The sequence below is a fragment of the Desmodus rotundus genome, chromosome 4, assembly GCF_022682495.2.
Source record: "Desmodus rotundus isolate HL8 chromosome 4, HLdesRot8A.1, whole genome shotgun sequence".
NCBI classification, from domain to species: Eukaryota; Metazoa; Chordata; class Mammalia; order Chiroptera; family Phyllostomidae; genus Desmodus; species Desmodus rotundus.
This window is the reverse complement of record NC_071390.1, coordinates 108,013,891-108,039,677: the sequence shown is the minus strand read 5'-3', so window position 1 is coordinate 108,039,677 and position 25,787 is coordinate 108,013,891. Positions and strand designations below refer to the sequence as shown.

General features: G+C 41.6%; 1 protein-coding gene across 1 annotated transcript; it reads left to right on the top strand.

Annotated features, from left to right (window-relative positions):
* The first annotated feature begins 10,604 nt into the window (after window positions 1-10,604).
* LOC112323007 (aldo-keto reductase family 1 member C15) lies at window positions 10,605-23,833 on the top strand. The gene is made up of 9 exons (XM_024580713.3): window positions 10,605-10,758; window positions 14,271-14,438; window positions 15,333-15,449; window positions 16,379-16,456; window positions 17,251-17,373; window positions 18,977-19,086; window positions 19,516-19,681; window positions 21,099-21,181; window positions 23,622-23,833. Exons 1-9 carry the CDS (start codon window positions 10,675-10,677, stop codon window positions 23,662-23,664), a joined length of 972 nt encoding a protein of 323 aa, XP_024436481.2. The 5' UTR covers window positions 10,605-10,674; the 3' UTR covers window positions 23,665-23,833.
* The last annotated feature ends 1,954 nt before the right edge of the window (window positions 23,834-25,787 follow it).

Here is a 25,787-nt window from a genome sequence, read left to right as displayed (position 1 = left end):
CCTCTTTCATTTCTGGTATTATATATTTGGGTTCTCTTTTTTATTGATGAATCTGGTTACAGTTTTGTTAATCTTGTTTATCTTTTCAAATACACAAGGCTTGGTTTCATTGATCTTTTGTATTGTTTTTTTTAGATTCTATTTTGTTTATTTCTGCCCTGATTTATATTCCTTTTTTTTTCTACTTGCTTGGGCTTTCTTTGTTGTTCTTTTTAAGTTCCTTTCAGTAGATAGTTTATATGAGGTTTTTTGTGTTTGTTTGTTTCTTGAGATAGGCCTGTAATGCTATGATATTCCTTCTTAGGACTGCTTTGCCTGTGTCCCACGGAATTTGGGTTTTTGTATTCTTATTTTCATTTGTTTCAGGATATCTTTTGATTTCTTCTTTGATCTCATTGTTAACCCATTCATTGTTTAGTAAAAAGTTATTTAGCCTCCATGTCTTTGTTTGTTTTGTAGTTTTTTCTTGTGTTTGATTTCTAGTTTTATGCCATTAAGGTCAGAGAAGATTCTTAAGGTGATCTCAATCTTCTTAGATTTATTGTGACTTGTTTTGTGTCCTATTGTGTGGTCTATCCTAGAGAATGTTCCATGTATTTTCTGCTGCTTTAGGGTAAAATGCTCTGAAGATATCAATTATCCATCAATCTGGTGTGCCAGGCAGCCATTTCCTTGTTGATTTTCTATCTGAAAGGTACATCCATTGCTGTCAATGGGGTGTTAAAATCCCCTACTATGACTGTTACTATTTTTTTCTCCCTTTATGTGCAACAAGATTTTCTTTACATATTTAGGTGCTCCTATGTTAGGTGCTCAAATGTTTATAAAGATTATATACTCTTGTTGGATTGACCCCTTTATCATTATGTAGTGTCCTTCTTTGTCTCTTACTATAGCCTTTGTTTTAAAATCTATTTTGCCATATATAAGTATTGCTACTCCTGCTTTTTTATTTCATTTCCATTTGTATGAAATATGTTTTTTCATCTCCTTACTTTCAGTCTGTTTGTATCTTTAGTTTTGAGGTGGGTCTTGTAGACAAAATATATATATGGGTCTTGTTTTCTTATCCAATCAGCTACCCTATGTCTTTTGATTAGAGTATGTAAGCCATTTACATATAAAGTTATTATCTATAGGTATGTATTTATTGCCTTTTTATTCTTTTAACTATGTTTCTCTTTCTTTCTTCTCCTCCTTCTTCTTCTCCTTCTTCTTCTCCTCCCCTCCTCCTCTTCCTTCTTCTTCTTAATATTCTTCTTCTCCTTCTTCTTCTTCTTCTTCTCCTCCTTTTTCCTAAGTAGAGCTTTAACATTTCTTGTAATACTGGTTTGAGAAGTAGAAAACTCCTTTACTGTTTTTTTGTAGTGGGGGTGGGGGGAGTGGTCCTGGGAAGCTCTTTATTTCTCCTTCAATTTTAAATGATAGCTTTGCTGGGTAAAGTAGTCTTGGTTGTAGATCATTGCTTTTCATCACTTTGCTATGTTATGCCAGTCCCTTCTGGCCTGAAATGTTTCTGTTGAGAAATCAGCTGACAATCTTATTGGAGCTCCCTTGTAGGTAACTATTTTTCTTTTGTGGCTTTTAAGATTCTCTTCTTGTCTTTAATGTTTGCCATTTTAAATATGACATGTCTTGGGTTGGGTCTCTTTGGGTTCATGTTGTTTGGGACCTTCTGTGATTCCCAGATCTATGTGTCTTTTTCCTTCACCAGGTTAGGGAAGTATTCAGTATTATTTCTTGAAACAAGTTCTCAACCTCACTTTCTCTCTTCTGCTTCTGGTACCCCTATGTTGCAGATGTAGTTACACTTCATGTTGTCTCAAAGGTCCATTAAACTGTCTTCATTAAAATGTTTTTCTTTTTTGCTGCTCTGATTGGATGTTTCTTTCTACCTTGTCTTAGAAATCACTGATTTAGTCTTCTGCTTCATCCAAACTACTGTTTTATTCCTTCCAGTATATTCTTCATTTCTTTTTATTTATTTATCTTTTTTTATTGTTGTTCAAGTACTGTTGCCTTCATATATCCTTCGTTTCTGACTGGTACTTTTTTAGGGATTCTGTGTCCTTTTTCATGGTGCTCAGCATCCTTATAACCATTACTTTGATCTATATATCTGATAAATTTTTGCCTCTATTTCATTTAGCTCTTTTTCTGGAGATTTATCTTGTTCTTCCACTTGAGGCCTGTTTCTTCATCCTCCCATTTAGAACACCTCTTTGTGTTTGTTTCTATGTATTAGATAGGTCTGCTATGACTCCTAGTCTTTGTGGGGCGGCCTTATGTGGTAGGTATCCTGTGGTGTCTAATAATGAAGTCTCCTTGATCCCTGAGCTTGGGGCTTCAGGAATATTCCTTGTATGGGTTATGTGGGCCCTCCTGATGTGACTGATTCTTGACTGATAAGGGCCCTTTTGTGCAGGTGATTAACTCTCAGACTGGCTGACTCTGAGGCACAACCCTGACCATGGCCTGCAAGCTTTGGTGCCGGTGCTGGTCCCACAGAGTGGAATCGCCTCAGCTGGGTTTGGTGCCTGCTGAGATTCTCTTTGGATATGCTGCGTGTCAGGTTTATTGGACCCTGCTTTGATGTTGTCTGAAGATGGCTACTGGGTGTGTTTTTCCTGGGCTTCTTAGGAGGAACTCTGATGCAGACCTGTGTTAGACATTGCCTTTGATTGGCCCTGTGTGACCTGTGGAGCTACAAGTGACCCACAGTTTCTGGCTACTTCAGCTGGGCCTGGATGCACGCAGGAATGACCAAGCTGTATATAAGGCTGCCCTTTACCAGCACCAGGCCTGAGGACAGGTCTGAGAAAGTTTCAAGACTCCCTGAGATCTGCCTCTGCCTGCCTTTTTCTGCCAGCTGCCTGCTAGGTTCAGTCACTGAAAGAGCCTCTGGCTATACTTCTCAGCAGGGATTAAGCTCCATGGCTTTGGGTGAGAGGGAGTGCAGAGGGTGGGGCTATTCCTTTTCCCAAGGCTGGTGCTGCATGGATGGGATTGCCCCACGCAAGAAAGATAGCATCTACAGGCTGGGAAAATGACTCAGTATAGGGATCTTTGTGGCTGTCCCTTCAGCTCCCCTGAGCCACAAATCCCAAACTTTCCTCATGTGACTCTAGTCCACTTTGCCCTCCCTCTGCTGTAGCTCAGGGTGAATGGCTGTAAACAGAAGTTTGTGCATTGGCCCTTTAAGAAGTTTTCTGTGTCCTTAATAGACTCATGTTTCTCCCTGGCAGAGAGAAACCCTGCTGCTTTTCACAGGCAGATATTATGTGGGTGCCTCTTCCTGGCTCTGGCGTCCTCAGCTTGGAGAGCTCAGCTTGGAGTTTAGACCCTGTGCTTGTTAGGCAGAACCCACCACCAGTGAGATTTCCCTCTGGAACCTCCACCACTGCCCATGGTCATAAGGCCCAGACCTTTTCACATCTCTGCCTTTCCTACCATCTTGGTTATTGTTGAGAGCTAGGAAAGAGGGCTAGACAATTATAAGCATTGCTAAGCAGAAAACCTCTTGAAGGTCACTAGAATGGATAAGGAAGAGAAACAAATCCTCATCCAAAATAAGCTTATCAACAGGAGACAGACAGATAGTTCCTCCTGACCCCAGAGCAAAGTTCCTCCTGACCCCAGAGCTATGCAGAGATAACCGCAACTCCCACTTCTGTAGCTTGCTTGCTTGCTTCGCACATAAATAAAAGAGCTAGCCTGTAAGTGTTCGGTGCGGCTCCCCTTTGCGGCCTTAACGGGCACCCTGGGAGTTCGCCCCTGCGCAGGTGAAAATAAAGTACCATCTAAGTGCACTCCACACATCTCCATTTGATTTTCTGCTCGCGTTCGGGATACAACAGTTATAAGACTTAAGCTAGTCTTCTGTTGGTTTTTAGGATGATTGTTCTATAATTTAGCTGTAATTCCAGTTGGTTGTGGGAAGAGAGGAATGTAGCGTTCACCTACTTTATCCTCATTGATCTTTTTAATATTGATTTTGTATTCTGTGTTCATGCTAAACCCACATATCAGTTATATCAGTTTAAACGTTGTTTTTGGAACCTTGTATTTGAGAACATGTCATCTGTAAATAGAAACAGTGTTATCTGTCTGTTTCTTTTAGAACATGTATAAAAAAGATTTTGCTTTATCCCGTGTGAATATCTCTGCTTTTTAAATGGAATGTTTAAACAATTTATATCTAATGTAATTATCTATATGCTTGGACTTAAATCCGCCATTTTTCTATTTGTTTTTTATTTGTCTCATCTGTTCTTTGTTCCTCTGCTTTATGTTTTTCTGCTTTCTTTTGTATTAACATTCTATTAATTGGTGTATTTAGCTTACTTACTGTCTTACTAGCTTACCTCTTTTAGTCTTTTGTTTTTTTTTGTGGTTCCTCTAGAATTTAAAACATTAATCTTCTAGTTCTGTACTGAATTCCATGGGTGTTCAACAAAGATTGTTCACTCTGGCTGGTTAGAACTCAAACATGTCTTAGCTTTCTGGCATCTCTGGAAACTGTTCAACTAATAGCTCCCTCATCTTATTTGTGTGGCTTTGTGGACTTTCACATTTCAGTATTTAGTCATACAGTCCAGGGGCCTCCTATGCACATTGCTGAGACTCCTTTGCTATCTCGCTCCTGTTTTCTGGAACCCTGCCAGGCAATATCCAGCTACCTCAGCCTGCTATGATTTCAATCTGCTTAACTTAACAAGACTGATGTGCTCTTAGTTTCTCCTGCCTGCACCTTAAAAAAGCCAGGTAGTCCATCTGTTGGGCTCTCTTGGCCAAGCATGTTTAACTGACAGAGGGCAGAGCCATGGGCACTCACATTCCTGATGTTTGCTGTAGCATAATCCACAGCATGATGCTTGGACCCCTAGGCTGGGTTTGGGAAGTTGTTTAACCCTGGGACTAGGGACTTTGGGATCCAGCATAATTACTCCTATGTCCTTGTTTCAAAGATGGTTGCTGCCATTTTAGTTGCAGGGAAAGATTTAAGGATACAGCCTTGGCAAACACATTTCAGAACTCTTAGACTTGTTCCTATGTGCATGACCTCAAAAAAAATTAGGAGCAGGGTTTTATAAATATTTGCTGAACTGAATCTTGTTAGGACATGTGATTAGAGCCCCACCTGTGCTAATCCTAACTTTTGACAAAGGTGACCTGACTCATATGAATACTAAAGAATGTTAGCATTTCCCCAGGAACAAGTTTTAACATGTTCTAGTTACCCATGCAGTTCACACCCTTATGATTATATAATCTAATGTTCTGGTCCCACCTGCATGGAGTACAAAAGAAGATTGTATTTCATCAGTACCATATTTAGGATACTGGGCTAGGAGTAGCTGGATTGGTTGACATTATACTGCTGGCCTTCAGACCCTTTTTAAGCTTTCCTTGTGGCTGTAGCTAGGAGGGCTGACCTTCTCAAGCTGGTCCTGGCTTCTCTGTATGCTGATTTCCAGGCAGTTTTGGGTATTGGGAGGCACTGAGGAGAGACTAGAAATGGAAGGACATGTTGGGGTGCTTGTTCTTCCTTTTCTGAGAAATGCAACAGAAGCTTCTATCTTGTCAGTAGTTCTAGCTCCCACCCAGTGGGCCCACCATACCCGCACACCCTCCCAGAGGATGCTCTCCCTCCCCACCAGCTCTGGGCTTCGTAACTGTCCTTTCCTTTGTGTCTTAGCTACATGAGCAGCAAGTGGTGGCTACCCGTTTCTGTGAATCTCTGGGTGGTTTCATTGTTCCCTGATTGGCTTTCCCGATGCTCTCACAATTGAATACCAGTTCCTCATCTTGAATTCCCTCTATTTAAATTTTCAGCATGATTTCTTTCTTCCTGGATGGCTTGTGGCTGGAGCTGTGCCCTCAAAGTATCTCCTGTGATCTTGGAAACTCCTTAGGGATGTTTATGATCAAGCTGTTCATGTTCTACCCCCGTGGTCACCTGTCATGACAGCCTGCTGTGCCGCTGCTTTCGATGTGACTAGGCTTGTCATTCAGCTGGGTGCAACTGTACCTGCTGAAAACTGTCACTGCTGTTGTCAATACCAGCCTTGAAGGGAGGGATGAAAAATGCTGCTATTCTGTTCCTCATGTGATATGAACCTGTCAGTTTTCCAGAGCAGAGCACAGTTTTGGATGAAATTTTCAATAGAAGTTTAGAAGCAGGTTTGGATTCACAGAATCTAAGAACAGAGACTAACAAAACTAGCAAATGTGACTATGCATTCATTCCACAAATATTATTTTGAGCACCAGCTACATGCTGGGGACTGTTCTAGGTGAAGGGGTTAGTGTTGAATAATTCAGTATACTTGAAACCACGCCAGCAAATAAATGAGTAGATAAGGTTATTTCAGAGAATGATAACTGTTCTGAAGTTGAACATGTGTGAGAAGAAGAGAAGCTGTGGAGAATGGGGAATGTACTTTGATTAGAGGGATCCAGCTGAGAAGATCACCTTGATGAGGTGACACTGGAGCTAAGGTGCAAGTGGTGGAAAGGAGGCAGTACCACACAGCTCTGGGGGAACCTCAGTTTGGGGTTCACGTCTTGTATGACTCAGATGCTCTCCTAGCTGAGAACTTGGCAAGAGCCTAGTCACATTGTCCCAGCAGCAGGGACATATACAGCCAGAGCCTCTGTTTGCAATGGCTCACCTGGGTTAGGGAGACCAGAGGCCCAGAGCAGGAGGTGTTGGCTGGGGTGGGGTCTGACCTGGGAGTGAGGGCTGGTGATTAGCCCCAGAACAGAGACAGTTTGTTGGGGATGACCCTGCTCATGTGGCCAGTGAGAAGGGGCATGGGTTTAACCAATTCCAGATTCTTCAGGAGTCATGTTAAGAGACCTGAAGGCCATCTTCATTCTGTTTGTTTGAGTGGTAAAATCAGGTTGAAACAAGCTCCCAGCTTATTAGGCAGCTTATTTTTGTTGCTTCACAATGGATCCTCCACCTGTTCAGGGAGGATTCTATGTGGAAAATTTTATTCCCATGCAATGTAAATACTTCTTTCAATACCCTGAGTCACCCTTCAGTATCACAGAGACCTAATTGAACTTTGTCCTCTCTTTGGTTAAATCTCCTTTTAGAGTAACTCGGACTCCATCCTATTCTTCTTAGGATTTGCGTCAATAATTATTGTTCTTCCATCCCAGCAAAATGCTTTAAAACAATCCTGCCTTTTCTCAGACAGTGCTTGATCCTTGCGGCTGGGCCCTGAGAGAAAACCCCACTAGCCTCTCCCTGGCTCCAGCTACAGGGGTGATGCTGATTGATGGGATTTGCTCAGGAAGGAGAAAAAAACCTTACCTAGGGCACTGTTCAGTCCTGGCTTCCATGGGAAACAGAAGAGGGACTAAGTAGGGTGGGGAAAAAGTGCACCAATGTCCAGAAAAGTGCAGCATGGCAGGGCAGATTCTCAAAGGAAGAGAAAGGTGAGGAGTCCATGATAGGGATCAAGAAATCTCACAATGCCCTCTCTTCATACTTCCTGAAGATCTGCCGTCGTTACTCCTCTTGGCCAGCATTTCTCATCATGTAACATGATCTTCATTCTCTATGTTAGTTAGTTTATTGTCTTACTACTAGAACATCATCTCCACAGGGGCAGATATTTATTTTTTTGTTTATTCATAATGCCTACAACTAGGTCTGGAACATTATAGCTTCTCAATTAAATATGTACGAGTAGGGGCCCAAAAAACTGGAATTCTCTTCTGGAGGGTGAGCCCCGTGTAGTGCAGGTTTCCCCCACTAGGTGAGTGTTCTAGGAACCCATCTGCATCAGAGCACAAGCTGGTGTTGTTAGAGGCTGCATTCAGCTCCACGGAATTTTTTTGAAGACTCTTTCAATGTGTTGGTCCATTTAATATGGGTGATTTACCAGTGCACCTGTCCTCACTGCACTGAGTGTTCGGCATTTTTTGATCCAAAACAGTGTAATCCCATGCCCCACCCTCCCTGTTCACCTGATCTTACCTGAGCAACAGTGTTTGTTTCCCTGGATGAAAATAGTCCTCAACAGGGAACGTTTTGCCAGTGTGGAAGAGGTGAAACAAAAAACTGCAGATGCACTAACAGGCATCAAAAATGACAAGTTCAAAACCTGTTTTGAGCAGTGAAAAATGTCTGGATAGGTGTACTGTATCAAATACACTTTGATACAATTCTTGAATATTCAGAGGTCATCATAAAACCATGCAGAGGTCACTGTAAAAGCATCTCTAACATACTCAGCCTGGGTTACATGCCTTCTATCACATGTTCTCCTAAGAATCTACATGTTCTGTCTCCTTCTGCTGAACTATACAGGGTCTGGCAGAAGTAAAGCTTGCTTGAGTGGTTGGTAGGGTAATAATATGGATGTAATAATTTATGGTTTTAATTTGAATGTTTCACCTAAAATGTCACATAGTGTGCTTGAGTGTGATATTGCTATGGTACAGAATTACATGCTTATAATTTTGTAATAAAAGATTTGTAATAAAAAAAGGGCATTATTTGTGCTGGACTCTGTAACTGACATTTTACCCGTCTCCCTGTAGTAGTTTCAAGCTGCTAAGTTTGTAATGATGTGCTATGCAGCATGGCACAGCTGAGCTAGATCCTCTACTCAGATTCCTCAACGGGCTGCAATCCAGGTGTCAGCCAAAGTGGGGGTCATATCTGAAGGCTCAGCTGGGGAAGGGTCTGCTTCCAAAATGGTGATTGACAGAATTCTTTTCCTTGGGAGCTGTTGGAATGAAGGCCTCAGTTCCTTGCTGGCTGGTATCCAAAAGCTACCCCCAACTCCTTGCCAAATGGGCCTTTCCAACAAGCCCCTTATTTTATCAAAGTATGCAAGCTGAGAAGCAATGGAGTTGATCAGGGAGGTACACATCACAATGTCATATAACCTGATCATGAAAATCATATCCTTTTACTTTATAATATTCTATTGATTAGGAGCAAGTCACAAGAACCACCCACCCACACTCCAGAGGAGAGTATTACACCAAGGCATACATACCAGGTGGCAGGGGCCCTTGGGGCCAACTTGACATGGCTGCTGCTCTGCTAGTGGGCCATAAGCTCGTTCTGTGAGAGCATCCTCTCTCATTGGCAGGCTTTGAGAAATCTTAGAAAACAGGAGAGGTGTCTGAAGCAAACACTAAATGTCTTTCTCGTTGCAAAGGGAAGATGGATCCTGAAAACCATATGCTGTCAGGCGTGATATCAATCTCTAGAAATGGTTTCGGATAATGTTGAAATGCAAGTTTTATGAGACCTTTTAAAGGAGAAGCAGGGAGTCTGGTAGCCTGGTATGACTTCACTAGGGAAGAAATTGACCCATTCTCTCTTACTGACAAAGTTCCTAGGCTGCTGAAGGAAGGAAGGAAGAAACACTGTCTCTGCCCTTTAACAAGGCATTTAGTGCAAACTACAGGTAAATATGCAGGGGGTATTAGACAAATTTCTAACATATTGAATGACGTGTTCAAAGCTATTAACATCAATAGCAAGAATTTTCTTGTTACCTGACACAAAATGTAGCCCTACTTTTACAATAAAAATATAAAAGTTATACTCATCAAATTTATAGTTGGTTTGTGATGAATACTAAATATATGGAATAACAGAATCTGGTAGAATTCTGACCTTGACCAGCAGAGGTATGGTTGAAAATAAATCACAGTGTTACATCCTGTGGTGGGCTGCAAAGGAAGCAGGGCACAATCGTGACACTAAACAAAGCACGTGCTGCGGGGTTTTCTCTGGCACAAGTTTCTTACTAGCTGAGAGTGTAGTGTCACTAATTTGGTTTTCTGCACTGCACTAGCAGAGGCTATAACAATGTGAGGGTGCACAAGAAAAGTGATTGCCCCTCTGGAGACGTCATAAAAGATATGGGCAGGAGTGTGAGCTTTTAGGAAAGCCAGAGTTCACAAGGCTGAAGGGAGTTAAGTGGGGACTTGAGTAGGCTGTTCCAGTAGGAGGCACAGCCGAAACAAAGGCACCACTACAAAATTCATCCTGGAGCTCAGACAATTATTTTCTTTCCAAAAAGATTCAAAGAAAGAAGCCACAGAGAATCAGAGGTTGGAATGAGGTTTTGATTCAGAGAAATATATAATGAAATTAAGGGTTGGGATTCTTAAGGAATTTTGTTACGTGTGTGCTGGACACCAGGAGTTGAGCTTTGTTTATGAGACTCTGAATAATGTCTTTTTGAAGATATTTTTGACAAATGAAGGGTGAGGGACTTAACTAAGGTCTGTAGTAGAATTAGTGTTTAAAAATGACCACCATTATGATTATTTTTCATCTTCCGTAAGTCAGCTGTGATTATCAAGGACAACTTGACATGTTGAATTTCTTTCTTTCTTTTTTTTTTTTTTTTTTTAACTTAGGAGTCCAGGGTGAGCAATGGTGGAGAGAAAATCCAGCTTCGCTCCAGCAGTGTGCGTGACATTTCTGTGTGCTTTCCCTGGAGCTGTGCCTGCCAAGACTTGGAAGAGATACAAAGAAGTCAGTACAGAATCCTGGCAGGCAGCTACTAGCCAGCCCCGCCTCGCTTGTGATTGGTAGAAATGTACAATGCCGGACACCCGCCTTGTACTTAGTTTGCAGTCAGCAGAAGGAAGGAAAGACAGTCAGCTTACTGAGGACTGTAAACGGTAATGGACCTCAAACGTCGCTCTGTGAAACTGAATGATGGGCATTTCATGCCAATGCTTGCATTTGGCACTTTTGCTTCTGACGATGTAAGTCAAACCCAGGGGACCAGAGGGCAAACAGCCCTACAAGGGCCTAGTACACGCTGGGTGATTTGGAAGGACTCATGTGGCCTCCAGTTCACCACCTCTGACTTTGTACTAAGTGGGATGAGGAGCTGCTGGCTCTGGGGAGTCAGAGGTGCTAATTCCGAGGGTGGATTACCTCTATTGCTATTATTGGTATTATCGTTAGGGTTACTTAACGTATATGTAATGCTTACCATATATTGTAAGTACTTTACCTGCATTATCTTCTTTAATTCCTCAACAACTGGCCCAGGTAAGTGCTATGACTCTTCTTATTTCTTACTTGTTTAAAATCTAAGCTCGGCTGCTCTTACGGGACCCGTCTGCTCCTTGGGCAGAGTCACTTTGCTCTTTGTTAGGACTCCCGATGGGCAGTGGGCCCAGTAGGAGAGGACAACTAACATGACTGCATCTGGCAGCTTTGTTGAGGGTTTATGGGTCTGGAAGTATCTGCCAGAAAGTTTCTATCATTGAAACTTCTATCATACAGGGAGCCACTATTGTTCCAAGTATTAGGCATTTAGAAAGGATACTTGAAGAGGCATAAGTAACAATGGAGTCAGAATTGGGCTTCTCATCGGTTGTATTATTCACTCATCTACGTGGCTGACTGCAATGCCCTTCGAGTGTCAGACTCTGGTCATGGTGTGAAAGGGGCAGCTTTGGGGTGGCCTGGGAGGGACTGCTCTGGTAAGTGACAAAGGCCATCCATTCCATAGAGAAATGACATAAAATGTCAACAGCTAACAGCTGTCAGACAGGGCCAGTTTGTTTGCAGTGACACGACCATCCACGTGACCACTGTTACAGCTTAAGTGCAGGGAATGTCTTACATCACATCTAACTTTACCATTGGGTTGGCCAAAAAGTTCGTTTTTTTGTTTTTTTTTTTTTTTTTCCTGAGATGGCTCTAGTAGCCCTCAATTGTCTTTAACTTCATTGGAAACAATTTTGGTAGACTGTATTCTGATAGTTGTCATATCAGCATGCATTAAAAAAACATCAAAATTGGTGAATTTTTGTGTAGCCATTTTAATATTGAAGATGAAAGAAAATACACATTTTTGGCATATGAGGCTTTATCTCTTCAAGAAAGGTAAAAACACAACTGAAATGTAAAAAAAGATTTCTGCAGTGTGTGGAGAAGGTTCCGTGAATGATTGAATGTGTCAAAAGTGGTTTGCGAAGTTTCTTGGTGGAGATTCCTCACTGAATGATGCTTTACCATTGGGTAGACCAGTTGAAGTTGATAGCAATCAAATTGAGACATTAATTGAGAAAAATCAATGTTATACCACGTAGGAGAGAGCCTATATACTCAAAATATCCAAATCAATAAAGTTATTGGTGAAAATGAAAAAATGTTACTTTTATTTAATGGAAAAAACTAAATGGACTTTTTGGCAGAGAATAGGAAAAAAAATCTCATAATCCCCTCACAAGAATAAAAGAAACATATACATCTGCTCAGTATAATATAAAAGGTGCAAAGTGAAATGGAAACTTCTTTTGCACTCTAACCAGAGTTATTTTCTAAATGCAGCTTCCCCAACCTCATCAACAGGTTACTGTGGGTAATGGCAGGAATGAGAAGTGTGGTCCAGTACCCGTTCCTGTGACTTCTTTTGTCCAGTCAGGTGTGTGTTCTGGGGCATGTGCAAACTCAGTGTCTCAGACTCAGTCGTGAAGGCGTTGAGCACTGCAGCTCTGAGGCAGGCTGTGCAGATGTGGCCGTGGTGTCTCAGGCAGAGCCTGTGTGGTGAGGGGAGGAGCGGCTGCTGCTGCACCACCTGCTCTTGCTGTAGGTTTTCCTGGAAGTGGCTCAGGTGTGCTGACCTCTCGGTCCTTTCATAGAAGTTCTGATGCTGACCAGGGGACAGCCTCATGTAACCGCCTGTTTGTGAAACCAGCACGTCAATTTTAGCCGCCTCAGATGCTGGGATAAATATTAGAATTTATTTGTCAGTGTTTGGCTTCGTGGGGAGAGGGGAACAATAGCTTTTTGATTTTATGTGTGTAGTTATCATAAATAATCCAGATAGAATAGGTAATTATTAATTAAATTAATTAACCAATTCCACAATGAAGAGTGAACTTCTACTTGATATTAAAATATGCCCTAGCAGTGGAGAAAGTCTGCACAGAAAATAGTTCTGCTTCTCTGGAGTTTTAACTACTAGGTAAAGACCCTTGAAGCACAATGAACAGCTACCTAACAATACTAGATATTATATCACTAAATGCCAAGGGAAGTTGAGATGTTTGGAAACTTAAGCAAGGCTTGACGTCAGAAATAGATGTTCTGGTGAGCAGTGGGATTGTCTTCGTTCAAGTAGAAGAGGCACGCTTCTTCTCCAGTCCTTTCACAGAAGCTCTGACGCTGACCAGGGGGCGGCCCCACGCAGGCCCCTCAGCCCCGGGTGTGAAACAGAAGGCACGGAGGACTGAAGACAGAGGATGAAAAACTGCCTGAAGTAGAGAGGATGAATTTCAGGCAGAGGAGTCCTCATGCTTTCCTATGGGAAAGGGGAATTAATTTAAAGACACCTTTTAAAAGTTGGAATGAGATTTAGAAATTGTTCATGATATTTTCATGAAATTATCTATATATCTATATAATGATAACAAAAACAAAAGCAAGATTTAAAACTCCCTACTGCTCCAGCTGGGTCCCAGGCCATTATAATCTTCCTTGTCCCCACTGCCAGCCCCTCTAGACTCCAGCCACACTCAGGCAGTACTTCTGCGGGCCCGGGGGGATTGCCTAATGGGGTAATCGCTGACAGGCCTGAGCACCTGGTACGATGCCCTCGCCCAGTGCTAATTGCTAACATTGTTGGTTCACGGTTGTTCCCATGCATTGTAGCACCCAGAGCTGCCCTGGTGACTTGCTGGAACTCCAGACATGCTTGTCCCTACCACCAGCATAGAGAGGCCACACTATCTTCTTCTGAAAAGCAGGATTAGTCACTAATGTCCACATAGTAATTGCCTTATAAACCCAGGATCTGCTGGCATCGGGTTAGGTGGAGCCCTTCCTGTGTCATCTGGTAAAGGTTTCTGTCACTGGGAACCAGGTTCTTTAACTAGGCAGGTCCTAAAGTTGAGCACACAGGCACCATAAACCCTGTAAGTGGGGGGAGAGTGTGACAGGTGCTGTTTCATTCCTGGGCACAATGAGCAAATTCTCTACTGAATGGCTTGATTCTCCATGTTGCATGTGAAGACCTTTCCACTAGTTCATTTCAGATGAGAGGTACAGTGTATAAACTCCAATTTATAAGTTTATAGGGTTTCTGAAACTGGAGTTTAATGCATGCCTCCAAGGTACAGGTTTGTCACCAAGGCTGTTTGTTACTCAAACAGGGGGAGAGGAGACATGCAGAAACAGCTGGCGAGCACACTCTTAAGGAAATAAATTGCTTCTCTCTGAGTCAGGCTAATTGCCAACCCTCCTTATTTATATTTTGTAGGTTCCTAAGAGCAAGGCTGCCGAGGCGACCAAAGTGGCAATTGATGTAGGTTTCCGTCACATCGACTCAGCATACGTCTATCAAAACGAGGAGGAGGTTGGCCAGGCCATTCGAGACAAAATCTCGGATGGCACTGTGAAGAGAGAGGACATATTCTACACCACCAAGGTGCTGTGTGTGGGGTGACGAGAGGTCACTGTCAGAGCAGATATTTTATTTTGAAAAAACAAAGGACGAAAAAAGCAAAAAGCTTTGGTCTTGGTTGAATACTTTATTGACCTCCTAACATTGTAAAGACCCATATAGAAAAACAGAACACAGAAAACAGGAAAGGATTGCTCTGCTCTGGAATGTGTTAAGGGTGGGACGCAGTTTCTCAGCCTCTGGGAACAGGGTCACATTCACATGTAAACCCGGAGTAAGATACTCACCTTCTTCATCTGCTGTGCGAATGACTGAGCCACTGCAGGGTGGGCCCACTCCTTTCATTCTTCAGCAGATTCCCTCAGGACATATCCAAGTGAGGTGGACACATTATCCTGAGAGGGGAGTCTGACTAGGAAATAGTTTTCAAGTCAGCACTGAAATTTGCAAAAATTTTCTTAGGTGGAAAACCCTGCTTCCAACGTAAAGAGAGCCGTGGGCTCTACGGAATGGTCCTGTGGTGTCTACAGCAATGAGGACTCGTGTTCAGCACGTGAACCCCTCAGCGGCGCTGTGTCCAGGCACTTGTTACACAGGGCAGTGGGCTCCTTTTCCCCTTGCCTGACATATCTTGACTGTCCTTTCAGAGATGACTTGTCTAATCCTTGAAGCCTTTCAGTTGCTTTTCCTGGCCCATCTAAGTTTTACTTGCAGTTTTCTTACAGTCACTCAAATAAACAACAGTATCCTGCTAAGAAGCCCATTTATACAAGAAACATAAATTTAGACCCAGAGCTTCTCATTTTTATGCCACCACACTGGTTTGTTATGTCTCAACCTCTTAACTATGACGTTCCGTTTTGGTTCTCAAATGTGTGACATCATAAGACATTTTTAAATTTCTTTCGGTTACTGCAGCTTTGGGCTACTTTCCTTCGACCAGAACTGGTTCGACCGGCCCTGGAAAGATCACTGAAGAGTCTTCAACTGGACTATGTAGATCTCTTCATCATTCATATTCCAACAGCTATGAAGGTGAGCTTTTGTGTTCCTTGTCATGCTCAAGAGCATTTCATCACCGCTCTTGCCCTCCACTATCTCAGTCAGCTGGGCTTTCTGGGTTCTTACTGAGAGAGGTAGATTTGAGTGGGGTGGCCCACTCACCTGGCAGAACTGCTGAGTGAATGCTCCTTCATAGTTTTGTTGCCTCACCATCACGATTTTGTATCCTCATCCCAGAGACTTGGGAAGGATGGCAATGCAATGATCTTGCTGCCTCCACCTCAAAGCGTTGAGGTCCTGCCCTCTGTGTCTAAGTGATGAGCTCCTGTCTATGGTCCCTGAGTGAGGAGGGTGCTCAGGAAAGCTGCGTTACAAAAGGTAGTGGAGACACAATGGGACATCCACACCTGTTAGTGGGAGGGTCCCTTGAATATGGACCCCTTCAGCCCAATCTAGAGAGAGGCACCTTGGGGTGGTTCATATGGCACAACTGGGCTCCTTTGGGCATTGCTGGTCCAGCTTCTCATTGCAGTGGACATTTGCTGAGCACATCTGGTGTTCTCACTGTCTCTGAGTTGGATTATCACAAACTGAACTAAAGCACAGTCTTAAGTAAAGGGAAACCCCATCATGCAAACCAGGCTGTCCTTGTGAAAAACACGAATCCCAGCTGTAGGGGAGCCCATTCATCCCCCACAGAGGGAAAGTGAATCTTAGCGAATAGTTTTGGTGGGTTGTGGACAGGAGGGTTGAGGTAATTGAGGGGGATGTACTGTGTTTCAGTCTCTCAAGTGATTCTGATTTTTCCCCCCAAAGCCTTCTCTTGCACATCACACACACACACACAGACACTCTGCTAAGTAATAATAGCACGTTGAAAGCTGTGTCACCAAGGTACTTAGGTACCAGGAAGACCATTCTTTAAAAAAAGAAAATCTTTCTTCCTCCTCTCTGTATTCCAGCCTGGAGAGGAGCTTGTGCCAAAGGATGCCAGTGGAAAAGTTATTTTAGATACAGTGGACTTGCGTGACACGTGGGAGGTAAGTTCTGCTACTGTCCCCAAACGCACTGTGACAGGAGGACATCACTGCATGGGTGCAGAAGACAGAGGCTCTGACCCCATCTGTCTCTGCCCTCAGACATGTCACCGAACTGGTCTGTACCTGCAGAGTTTACCGCTGTAAAGCAAAGGACTAAAATGGAATCACAGCTGAGGTCTATTTTTAATGCAAACATCTGTGGTTCTGTAGGGGTTTCTTTGCCCAGTGATCAGGTAGAGCCTGGGATCCCGAAAAGAGGCATCGTCAGAAGCAAACTCCAGGGCAGTGAGAGCTGTATTCCAGGACAGATAAACACAGCAGGGTTGGGGGGAAGCTGCTGTCAGCTCAGAAGGACAACAGCGAAGCCTGCCCTTCTTGAATTCATTCCATACACGCGTTTCAGCCATCCAGGGCAGAGGAAGCAGAAAACCTTCAACTAGTGGAAAACCTAAGAGGTCCTCTTTGCCCCTGACTATGATATGACAACATTTGTTAAAGAACTATTATTATGCACTAGGCAGAAAAATACACACTATGGGAGGGGGTAGGGAGGTGAGGGGAATTTAAAAGCATCTTAATGTCTAATTATTGCTCTGGATGTGTATGTCACAGACCCAAAGACACAAGGAATAAAGTACTTCAGGAAGTAATATATCTAAATGATAAAACTGTTTGATTGAGCCAAATGGTTATTTATGTTCAGACTGATTCTTAGTTTCTAAAAAGTTCACTGTCAAATGAAAGGGCTGAACTATATATAGTACAGGTTTGCCACACATGCCCTTCCTCCCCAGGCCCTGGAGAAGTGTAAGGATGCAGGCTTAACCAAGTCCATTGGGGTGTCCAATTTCAATCAGAAGCTGCTGGAGATGATCCTGAACAAGCCAGGGCTTAAGTACAAGCCTGTCTGCAACCAGGTGAGGCCATGTCCATGGCTACTTCTTTGCTTCTGCCCTTCATACCCTCTTTCTTGATTAAGAGTCCCAAAGTTTTGGGTTCAATGCCAACTGTATACATGATCGATCCCTTTATTGTGATAGGGAATTCCAGAGAAAAAACGGGCTGAGTGGAGTAGGAAGATCATGACTTTAGTTATACAGTTATACTTTAGTTAGGTTTGAGGCTCCCAGGAGACATCCAAGTGGAGATGCTGAGTTGGTGGGTGGCAGTGTTGGTCTGGAGCTCAAGTGGTGGTGAAGGTTAGAGGTATATATCATGGTGTCATTGCTGTATGGGTGGCAATTAAGTTCACAGAAATTGATTCCCTCTCCTAGGAAAGTTACAGAATGGCCACAAAGAGGGCAGGAAAGTCAAGATTTAAGGATCAGGCAAAAGGTACTGTAGGGGATTCAGTAAGAGTGGGAAGACATGGAAGGAGAAAATGAGGAGTGTGTGGTGTCAGGGAATCAAAGAAGACACTTGAAAATGTTCCTGTGAGCCATGGGTGGATCCTGCTGGGAGCAGCCACTCCAACTAGGGGTGGAAAAGGCATGGGGTTCATGACACAAAGTTCATGGGAAACCTCGCCAGAGCAGTACCGAGGGGTGAGGGGAAAAGCCAGAGAAAACAGAGTATTGGAAAGTGAGGAGGTAGATAAATCATAATTAAGAGATATAATTTAGTAACAATGTTGCCAATATTCAATCACTATGATATTGTAAAATTGTATTCTTTTTGTAAAATACTTTGAAAATTATGCAAAAACCTTTCAAATATTTATACTCTTCATCTTAGTTATTTACTTCTAGTAATCTATTTGTAGAAAATAATTCATAATAAGTTAAAATATGACCCTGGCTCCTTTCCTCTTCTCTCCTTCTTTCCCCTTCTGTTTCCTTCTCTCTCTCTCTCTCTCTCTCTCTCTCTCTCTCTCTCTCTCAGCTTATTGTGAGAGAAACTAGGCCTTTATTCCTTTAAAACTTTTTCTCACAGTTGGTGTTACCAATTGATCCGTGTGATGCCATTTGATATGTTGCTGTCTTTTGTTCTTCTTGTAAATTGGAGGTTGTATCTAAGGACTTGATCACATATATGTAATTGTGAATTCATGAATTCAACAAATGTACTTACTTTCTTATTGATGATTGAATTGTCATCATTAATCAGAAGATGCCTCTTCAGATGAACTTGCATCCTCTGACATCCCTCAGTGTGCTTCCCATCTCATTTACTAGAATGCAAGATGTTCTAGGCTCAGTTTGTAGCCCTTTGGCCCAGTAGTCGAGTCAGCCATTTCTCTAGGGAGTCTTGGTTTCTTTCCACAAACAATGGCATGTAGAGGTCACAACCAGGATATAACAGTCTTTAATAATTTTAAACACTAATAAAAATTAAGAAAATTGTTTTATCGCTTCTGAAAATCTATAGAATTTGAGGTATTTCAGAAGGTACATGAGAAAATGACCAATATGGAAAATGTGCATATATTAATGTAGTATTAGGTAATCCTTCAAAGGCTTTTCAAATTTACATGGCATTGGCTCATGTATTCTGATACTTTCTGGTCTTGGCTATTCACAGGTGGAATGTCACCCGTACCTCAACCAGAGCAAACTCCTGGCGTTCTGCAAGTCCAAGGACATCGTTCTTGTTGCTTACAGTGCCCTAGGGTCCCAAAGAGACCCTAACTGGTAATGAGAGTATCAGACTTAACCTATGTCAGCAATTCTGTTGGTGATGAAACACTTTTTTAAAATTCAGATTTAACATTTTATTATGGAAAACTTCCAATGTAAAAAAAGCAAACACAATAGTGTAGTGAGCTCCCATGTACCATCACTGAACTTCTAAGTCATCAACATTCTTTCATTCCTGTTTCACGCATACATCCATTCTTCTCCAAACCACATTCCAAGTACTATTTTTAAATGAGATTTTATGATAGAATTTAACATAAATTTGCTTGTCATGCATTAATCGTAACTGTACAATATTGACAAATAGATGTACTGCATAACATACTTCTCTCAATTGTCTGGGGAATTTGGGAAAAAGGGATAGTACACTCTAGATTCCTAGTCCTACACCCTTCAAATCCTCATTTCTGGTTTTCTTTTCAGGGTGGAAAAGGATAGCCCCTTTCTCTTGGAGGATCCGATCTTGAATGCCATTGCCAAGAAATACAATAGAAGTCCAGGCCAGGTGGCCCTGCGCTACCAAGTGGAGAGAGGGGTGGTGGTCCTGGCCAAGAGCTTCAATGAGAAGAGAATCAAAGAGAACTTCCAGGTACAGGCTGGACACTGACTTTCCAGGGTGAGGAATGGGTGTTGTCCAGTCTGTGAGACCCTAAACTCAGGGACTCTCTCTGGGCCATCTTTTAGCATCTTTTCCCCAGCAGAAGTCCTGGTAGAAAGCTACATAAAAGTTTATAGATTGACAAAAGCAAAAACTGAATGAATAAACTTTTCCCCTAAACTCTCCCTCATATATCTTCTGGTCCCTTGGGTCAATCAGTGATCTTCAACTCATTTTGCTGTGAACCTCATGAGAGACTATGTAAACTCTATCTTGTCTTACGATGACAGCTAACAATTTCATCATAAGTTTACTGTTTGCAAAAGATGATGTTTAGGGCATATTATTTGTCATGTATTTGATCCAAAACCTTGAAGCTATAGGTTTAGCTCATTCAATTTATGGAAATGTGTAATAAGCAAATTTAAATCTCATTGTTAAACTGATCAGAAAAAACCCCCACCTTAACTTTCAGGTCAATTCAACACATTAATATACAGGGGTAGGCAAAGGTAGGTTTACAGTCATTGGTATAGAAATAATACAACAATTAATAAATAATAATGCAACAATAAACTGTGTTTCACATACTCACAACTGTATTATGACTTTGCTGCACCCTTGATATCCCCATGACAACCAAATCAGTCCTAAAGTATATTTTTAAGATGAATAAAAGGTGACTAGGTAGATAATAGATACATAAATACATAGATATAGATACATTGAGTTTTCAATGAAATTGTCCCCTGGATAAAACACTGAGCTTCCTGCTTTAACACTTCTTATCCAAGAACTTTTAATACTTCTTATCCAAGATCTTTTGGCTTTGTTATTAATCACTCTCCACTAAGGGACAGTCAGTTTGTATCATCTAGCAAAAACAAATCTGGACTTAAGAGAGACTATTCAAAAGGGAGAACTCTCTGATTGTTGGATCTGTAAGTGTCTCGACGATCAATCAGAAAGATTTTTCTTTTATAAGGGACTAAACATGAGTGAGCAGGTGTGTCATTGAATAGTTGATCAGCAAATGCTTTTCTTGAGGTCAACAGCTCCTTGGAGAGGTGGTTTGCTCTTCTTTCCAAAGCTCGCTTAAGTTCAAGGCTACGTCACATCTAAGGAGTGTGTGTGATGGTTGTAATGGGGAACAGACTGAAGTTTGGTCCAATCAGCAGGTATTTTGTAAACACCTTTCTTTGTGAAGTGGATCAGAGGAGGAGAGGAAGTAGGAAAGGAGAGGTGGGAAACCCAGGAGGAGAGTTCTCAGGCCAGGACACAGGACGTGGTGACAGGAGACACCTCCCTTAGTGCTCTCCTTGCCTGTGTCTAGCCAGAAAGTCCTCCTGTTGCCCATGGGAAGCCAGCTGCTTTGGGGGAGAGTAATGTGATTCTTTCCTTTTTTCAGATTTTTGACTTTGAACTGAGCCCAGAAGACATGAAAACAATTGATGGCCTCAACAGAAATTTCCGATTTTTAAAATTACTAATGTAAGTGACTTGTAGATTGTTTTTTCCAGATTGTTTTCGACAGCTTGTATGTTAGCACAGGAATTCAGCTTCCTTATATCTGGGAGACAGGCCTGATTTCTGGTGTAGAAACAAAACAGGAGCTTCCTGGAGACCTCAGACCAGAGGTTTACTCCAGGCTTAGTCTCTGACTCAACAGAAATATGAGTGGGGCCCGGAACAGACCATAAGTAAAATGGCCAAAGTTTGCATCATGGCGAATTCATGACTCTATGCCCTAATTCCTGTGCCTGGTTTATGCCCACTCAGCTCTGACTTACCTGTTCGACACAGGAGGCACAGTGTCTGTGGCCCATTATACCTTTAGGGGTGCTAATCTAAAAATAAAAGGCCATTCAAAGTAAGAGGCAACAAACATTTATTGAATCAATAAGAATAGCTGGGAATCATTAGTTCAGGCAGAAGCCCAAACAATGTTCTGACTGGGAGATAAAAGCAATGGGTATTTATGAGAAAGGGAAGGAGAGCAACAATTACATTCACAGATGTCCATTCTAACCCATGCTTTTAATTTTCAGTCTAGTAGTCCTCAGTCCAGTACTTATAATTGCTTTCTTGTTATCCTTGCAAGCAGTTCCCTGGGACACAATGTTGCTTAGGCCCCATCCAAAGAATATTTTGCCCTTTCTAACATTAAAAAAGTTTGAGGGATAAGACATGCATGGCAGTTAGTGCCTCTGGCTAGGCAGCTCTGGCTCCATGTGAAACTGGCTCTGTTCATACTATTGTTTACAGGAGCCTCTGGAAATGTTGCATCTTTAATTCTTTTTAAAATCAGGAGAAAACATGGTTATGTTCATAATGACCATGTAATAATGACCCCACCCTGGACCCTATTCATTTTTGTCCTAACACAGTTGTGAAATGTAACATTAATAGTTTCTTTGTGGGGGAGGGGCCCATGAAGGCAAGTGTGCATAGGAGTGGGAACATCAAAATGGAGAGCTGCTTCTCCCTCTTCCTCAGAGTCCGTAGCATTTCTTCATAACTGGGCATTCTTTTCCCAAGGCACCGTCCATTTTTCCCAAATTTATCATTTTGTCGGCCTTTTATCCTTATCACAAACCCCATTTCCTCAGTCATGTAATGTCGTTAAACCGAATTATAAATGGATCACAAAATTAACTGACCCTAGTGACTGATGTGTACCCTGTGGCATATACCGGCATAAGGTCCTGTGATTTCTCTGGTTCCTCGAGTCAAGACTTGCCCGGGGTCACCTCTGTCCATCAGGAGAGTACTCCTTGACTTTGACGTATTCACAAACACAGCAGGCCTGTTGTTCAGTTACTGCAGAAGGGTCTCAGGATTGAAGAGTAGGAAGACTCGTTAAATTGAGAGGAATTTGAGAAGTAGTTAGAGATAAGGTATTAAAACTTTAGCTCTAGAATTAAGATTTAGTTTCAAAAGAAAGATCTCAAAACTCTCCTTCTTGTTTGTAAAGCTGTGTTGTGTTTCTGAGAAAAGACATTATAAATGAAAGGTTGTGGGAAGTAACTTTTCTGCACCCAAGGCTTTTAAGAGTAAGTCTGTGATCTTCATCAGGGCGGTGGCGATACTTGCACCTGTTCTGGGCCCTTTGAAAAGTCCAGCTTCTGGCACACAGAATTTCTTAGAATGCACTCTTTAATGAAATCAAACTGAAAGAGACAAATTTAAAAAAGAAGATAAGAACCTTGGAAAAAAGGAGAATAATAACACTGATTACTGAATGACAAATGTTCTTATAAATTGTATGAAAGCACCTTGACCACTGTGGATCAGTTGGTTGCGCATCGTCCCACAGAGCCAAAGGTCATTGGTTCCATTCGCAGGTTGGGCACATGCCTGGGTTGCAGGCTCAATTGACAGCTGGAGACATGTGAGAGACAACTGATTGATGTTTCTCTTCCTTTCTTTCTCCCACCCTTCCCCTCTCTCTAAAAACTTAATAAATAAAATCTAAAGTAAATACATAAATAAATTGTATGAAAACTGTTATTACATTCATCAGGTATGGTAATGTAGGCATACATATTGTCTCCTCAAGAAAGAAGGAAATTCTTTAACAGAGAGACCCTGAACTATTGAATGAATTTCTGAAAAAGAACAACAAAATTCTCATGTGAACATTATCATGAGTCCAGGGACAAAAGTGACACGTGGGACAAAGTAACTACCACATTTCACAGTTCTCACATACTATAGCTAAACAAACTAGCTCTCCCTTGACTTTTCTACCGCATATGAATGTGGGAGTCGAGTGTACGGACCAGAAGCTACAGGTCTGTGTCGATGTGGAAGGAAGGGCATGGTTGGAAATCGAGAGTTTTTAGCCCATTCTGACGGTGTCCACAGAGAAACTCTGTTTTTGAAAGCTTGGGACTGAGTTAGTAAATGAATCTCCCTCCTTCTCTTTCAGTGCTGTTGATCACCCTTATTATCCATTTTCTGAAGAATATTGACCATCAGCTCTCCACCATGAGTTCTACCAGAATCTTGCTTTTAGGGGTGTGGAGAAGATTTCTGCACTGGGAGGAGGTGATTAAAAAGCAGTTTTGTAGATTCAGGCTACTGGCCTGTCTTCTTTAAAACTTTTTTTTATTTTATGAAATAATAAAAAATTACGAATAAGGGTGTTTGTTTTTCCTGATAATTAAAATAATACATACAAATTACAGAAAATTTGGACAATAAAAGAGAAAGGAAAGGGAATAAAGATAACTTGTTCTAAGCCTATTTTAAAATTATGGAACTTTGGGTGCATTTTCCTTCATGATTTTCCTATACAAATGGTGAGTGTGTTTATTTACAAAAATGAAATAATCTTCAACTTACAGGTTGTATATTAGCATAACTTTTTCCAAACCATCAAATGTTACTTTAAAATTCCAGTATTATATTTCACTGTTATAAGGCAGTGCATCTTATCCATTACTGAATTTAATAATCATCTGCCCAAGTTTTGGCACTGTGATTAGTTTATGTACATTTTCCCATTCGTTCATTTACTCCTTTAGCAAATCTTCATTGAACATCCTTTATGTGCCAGACATTGTTTTATCAATAAGTAAAATAGACAATAATTCAATTCAAACAATAAATGTCTTGAGTTTACAGTCTAGTGATGGAAGAAGACTATGAAGGAAATAAGGAGTGTTTAGCTATTAGAAAAAGGGAGTGCTAATTGGGAGGGAAGTCTGCACAGTCTCTAACATTTCTGTATACCTGATAAGCAGACACTATTTTTCAGAAGTCTATACAGCCTTGGAATAGAGAGAGAGTGCTTCCCTCCAGAGGGAGGGAGGCACGTTTACTGTTTAGTAACATAAAGCAAGAATTTCACTACAGACAAAGTGTGGAATGCGTAGTGCTCACTCTCATGGATCCAGGCTCCCTAGGAGGCAGGAGACAGAATAAAGAATCCTGAGACACTGAAACTGTCATGAGTTAGCAGTTTGATTTCTGAGAATTGCCTTCTGATACCTGATAACAATGAGCATTGTGGTTTCCTCCTCAGGTGGGAAATCAAGGTGGATTGTGGGAAATTGCGTGTGTAGAGGCTTAAGTAAAAACTCTACAAAGCCTGAAACTGTTCAATAGAAAAGAACGATCCCTTGGACACAGATGGCCTGGTCCCATGTACTTTCTGTAATAATATTCCTGCTTGCTTTGCTTCACAATATCTGTGTGGTCAGCTCGATTGTTTGTGACTGCCAAGAACCTGGACTCTGTCTCTATCTGCAGCACCTACACTCAGATTTTCTCCTGTAACTCAATACGCTGCACGTTCACCCTGTGGAAACGGAGGCTGGGGGCTCAAGGAACTAGCACTACTAAACCTATAGTGGGAAGTATTTTCACAATATACGTACATCAAAACATCATGTAGGCATACATGATTTCACGTATATGTGCAATTTAATGAACAAAACAAACAAACAAACAAAATAGAAATAGAAACTGAAAACACACTGATAGCTGAGAGGGAAGGTGGTAGGGGAACAGGGTGAAAAAAGGCAAAGAAATTAAGCAAACACAAAACAAAAAAGCAAAAACTCATAGACACAGACAACAGTATGGTGATCACCAGAGGAAAGCAGGTGGGGAGGAGGGAGGAGAGGGTGAATGGGGGATAAATGGCAATGGAAGGAAACATGGCTGGGGGTGGTGAACACACAATGCAATATACAGGCGATAGATTATAGACTTGTACACCTGAAACCTATATATTTTATTTACCAATGTCACCACAGTAAATTAAGTAAAATTTGAAAAAAATTTTAAAAGCTACATAGAGGCAAATGAGAATGACAATACAACATCTCAGAACTTTAGGGATGCAGCTAAAGCAGCAATAAAGGAGAATCTTATATAATTAAAGCCCAATCTCAAGAAACAAGAAAAACCTCAAGTAAACAATCTACCCACAAGAAAGGAAATCATAAAAATTAGAGCAGAATTGAAAGAAATAGGTAACAAAAAGACTATATAAAATATTAAAGCAACAAAGTACTGGTAGCTGAAAGGATTGGTAAAACTGAAAACCCCTGGCTAGACTTACTAAGGAAACAAGAGAAAAGTCTCA

Excerpts from the sequence above, each read along its gene's own strand:
- LOC112323007 (XM_024580713.3), top strand. The coding sequence starts at position 10,675 with ATGGACCTCAAACGTCGCTCTGTGAAACTGAATGATGGGCATTTCATG. Across the intron at positions 17,374-18,976 it reads ACAAGCCTGTCTGCAACCAG|GTGGAATGTCACCCGTACCT; the intron begins GTGAGGCCATGT and ends GGCTATTCACAG. Across the intron at positions 21,182-23,621 it reads CGATTTTTAAAATTACTAAT|TGCTGTTGATCACCCTTATT; the intron begins GTAAGTGACTTG and ends CTTCTCTTTCAG.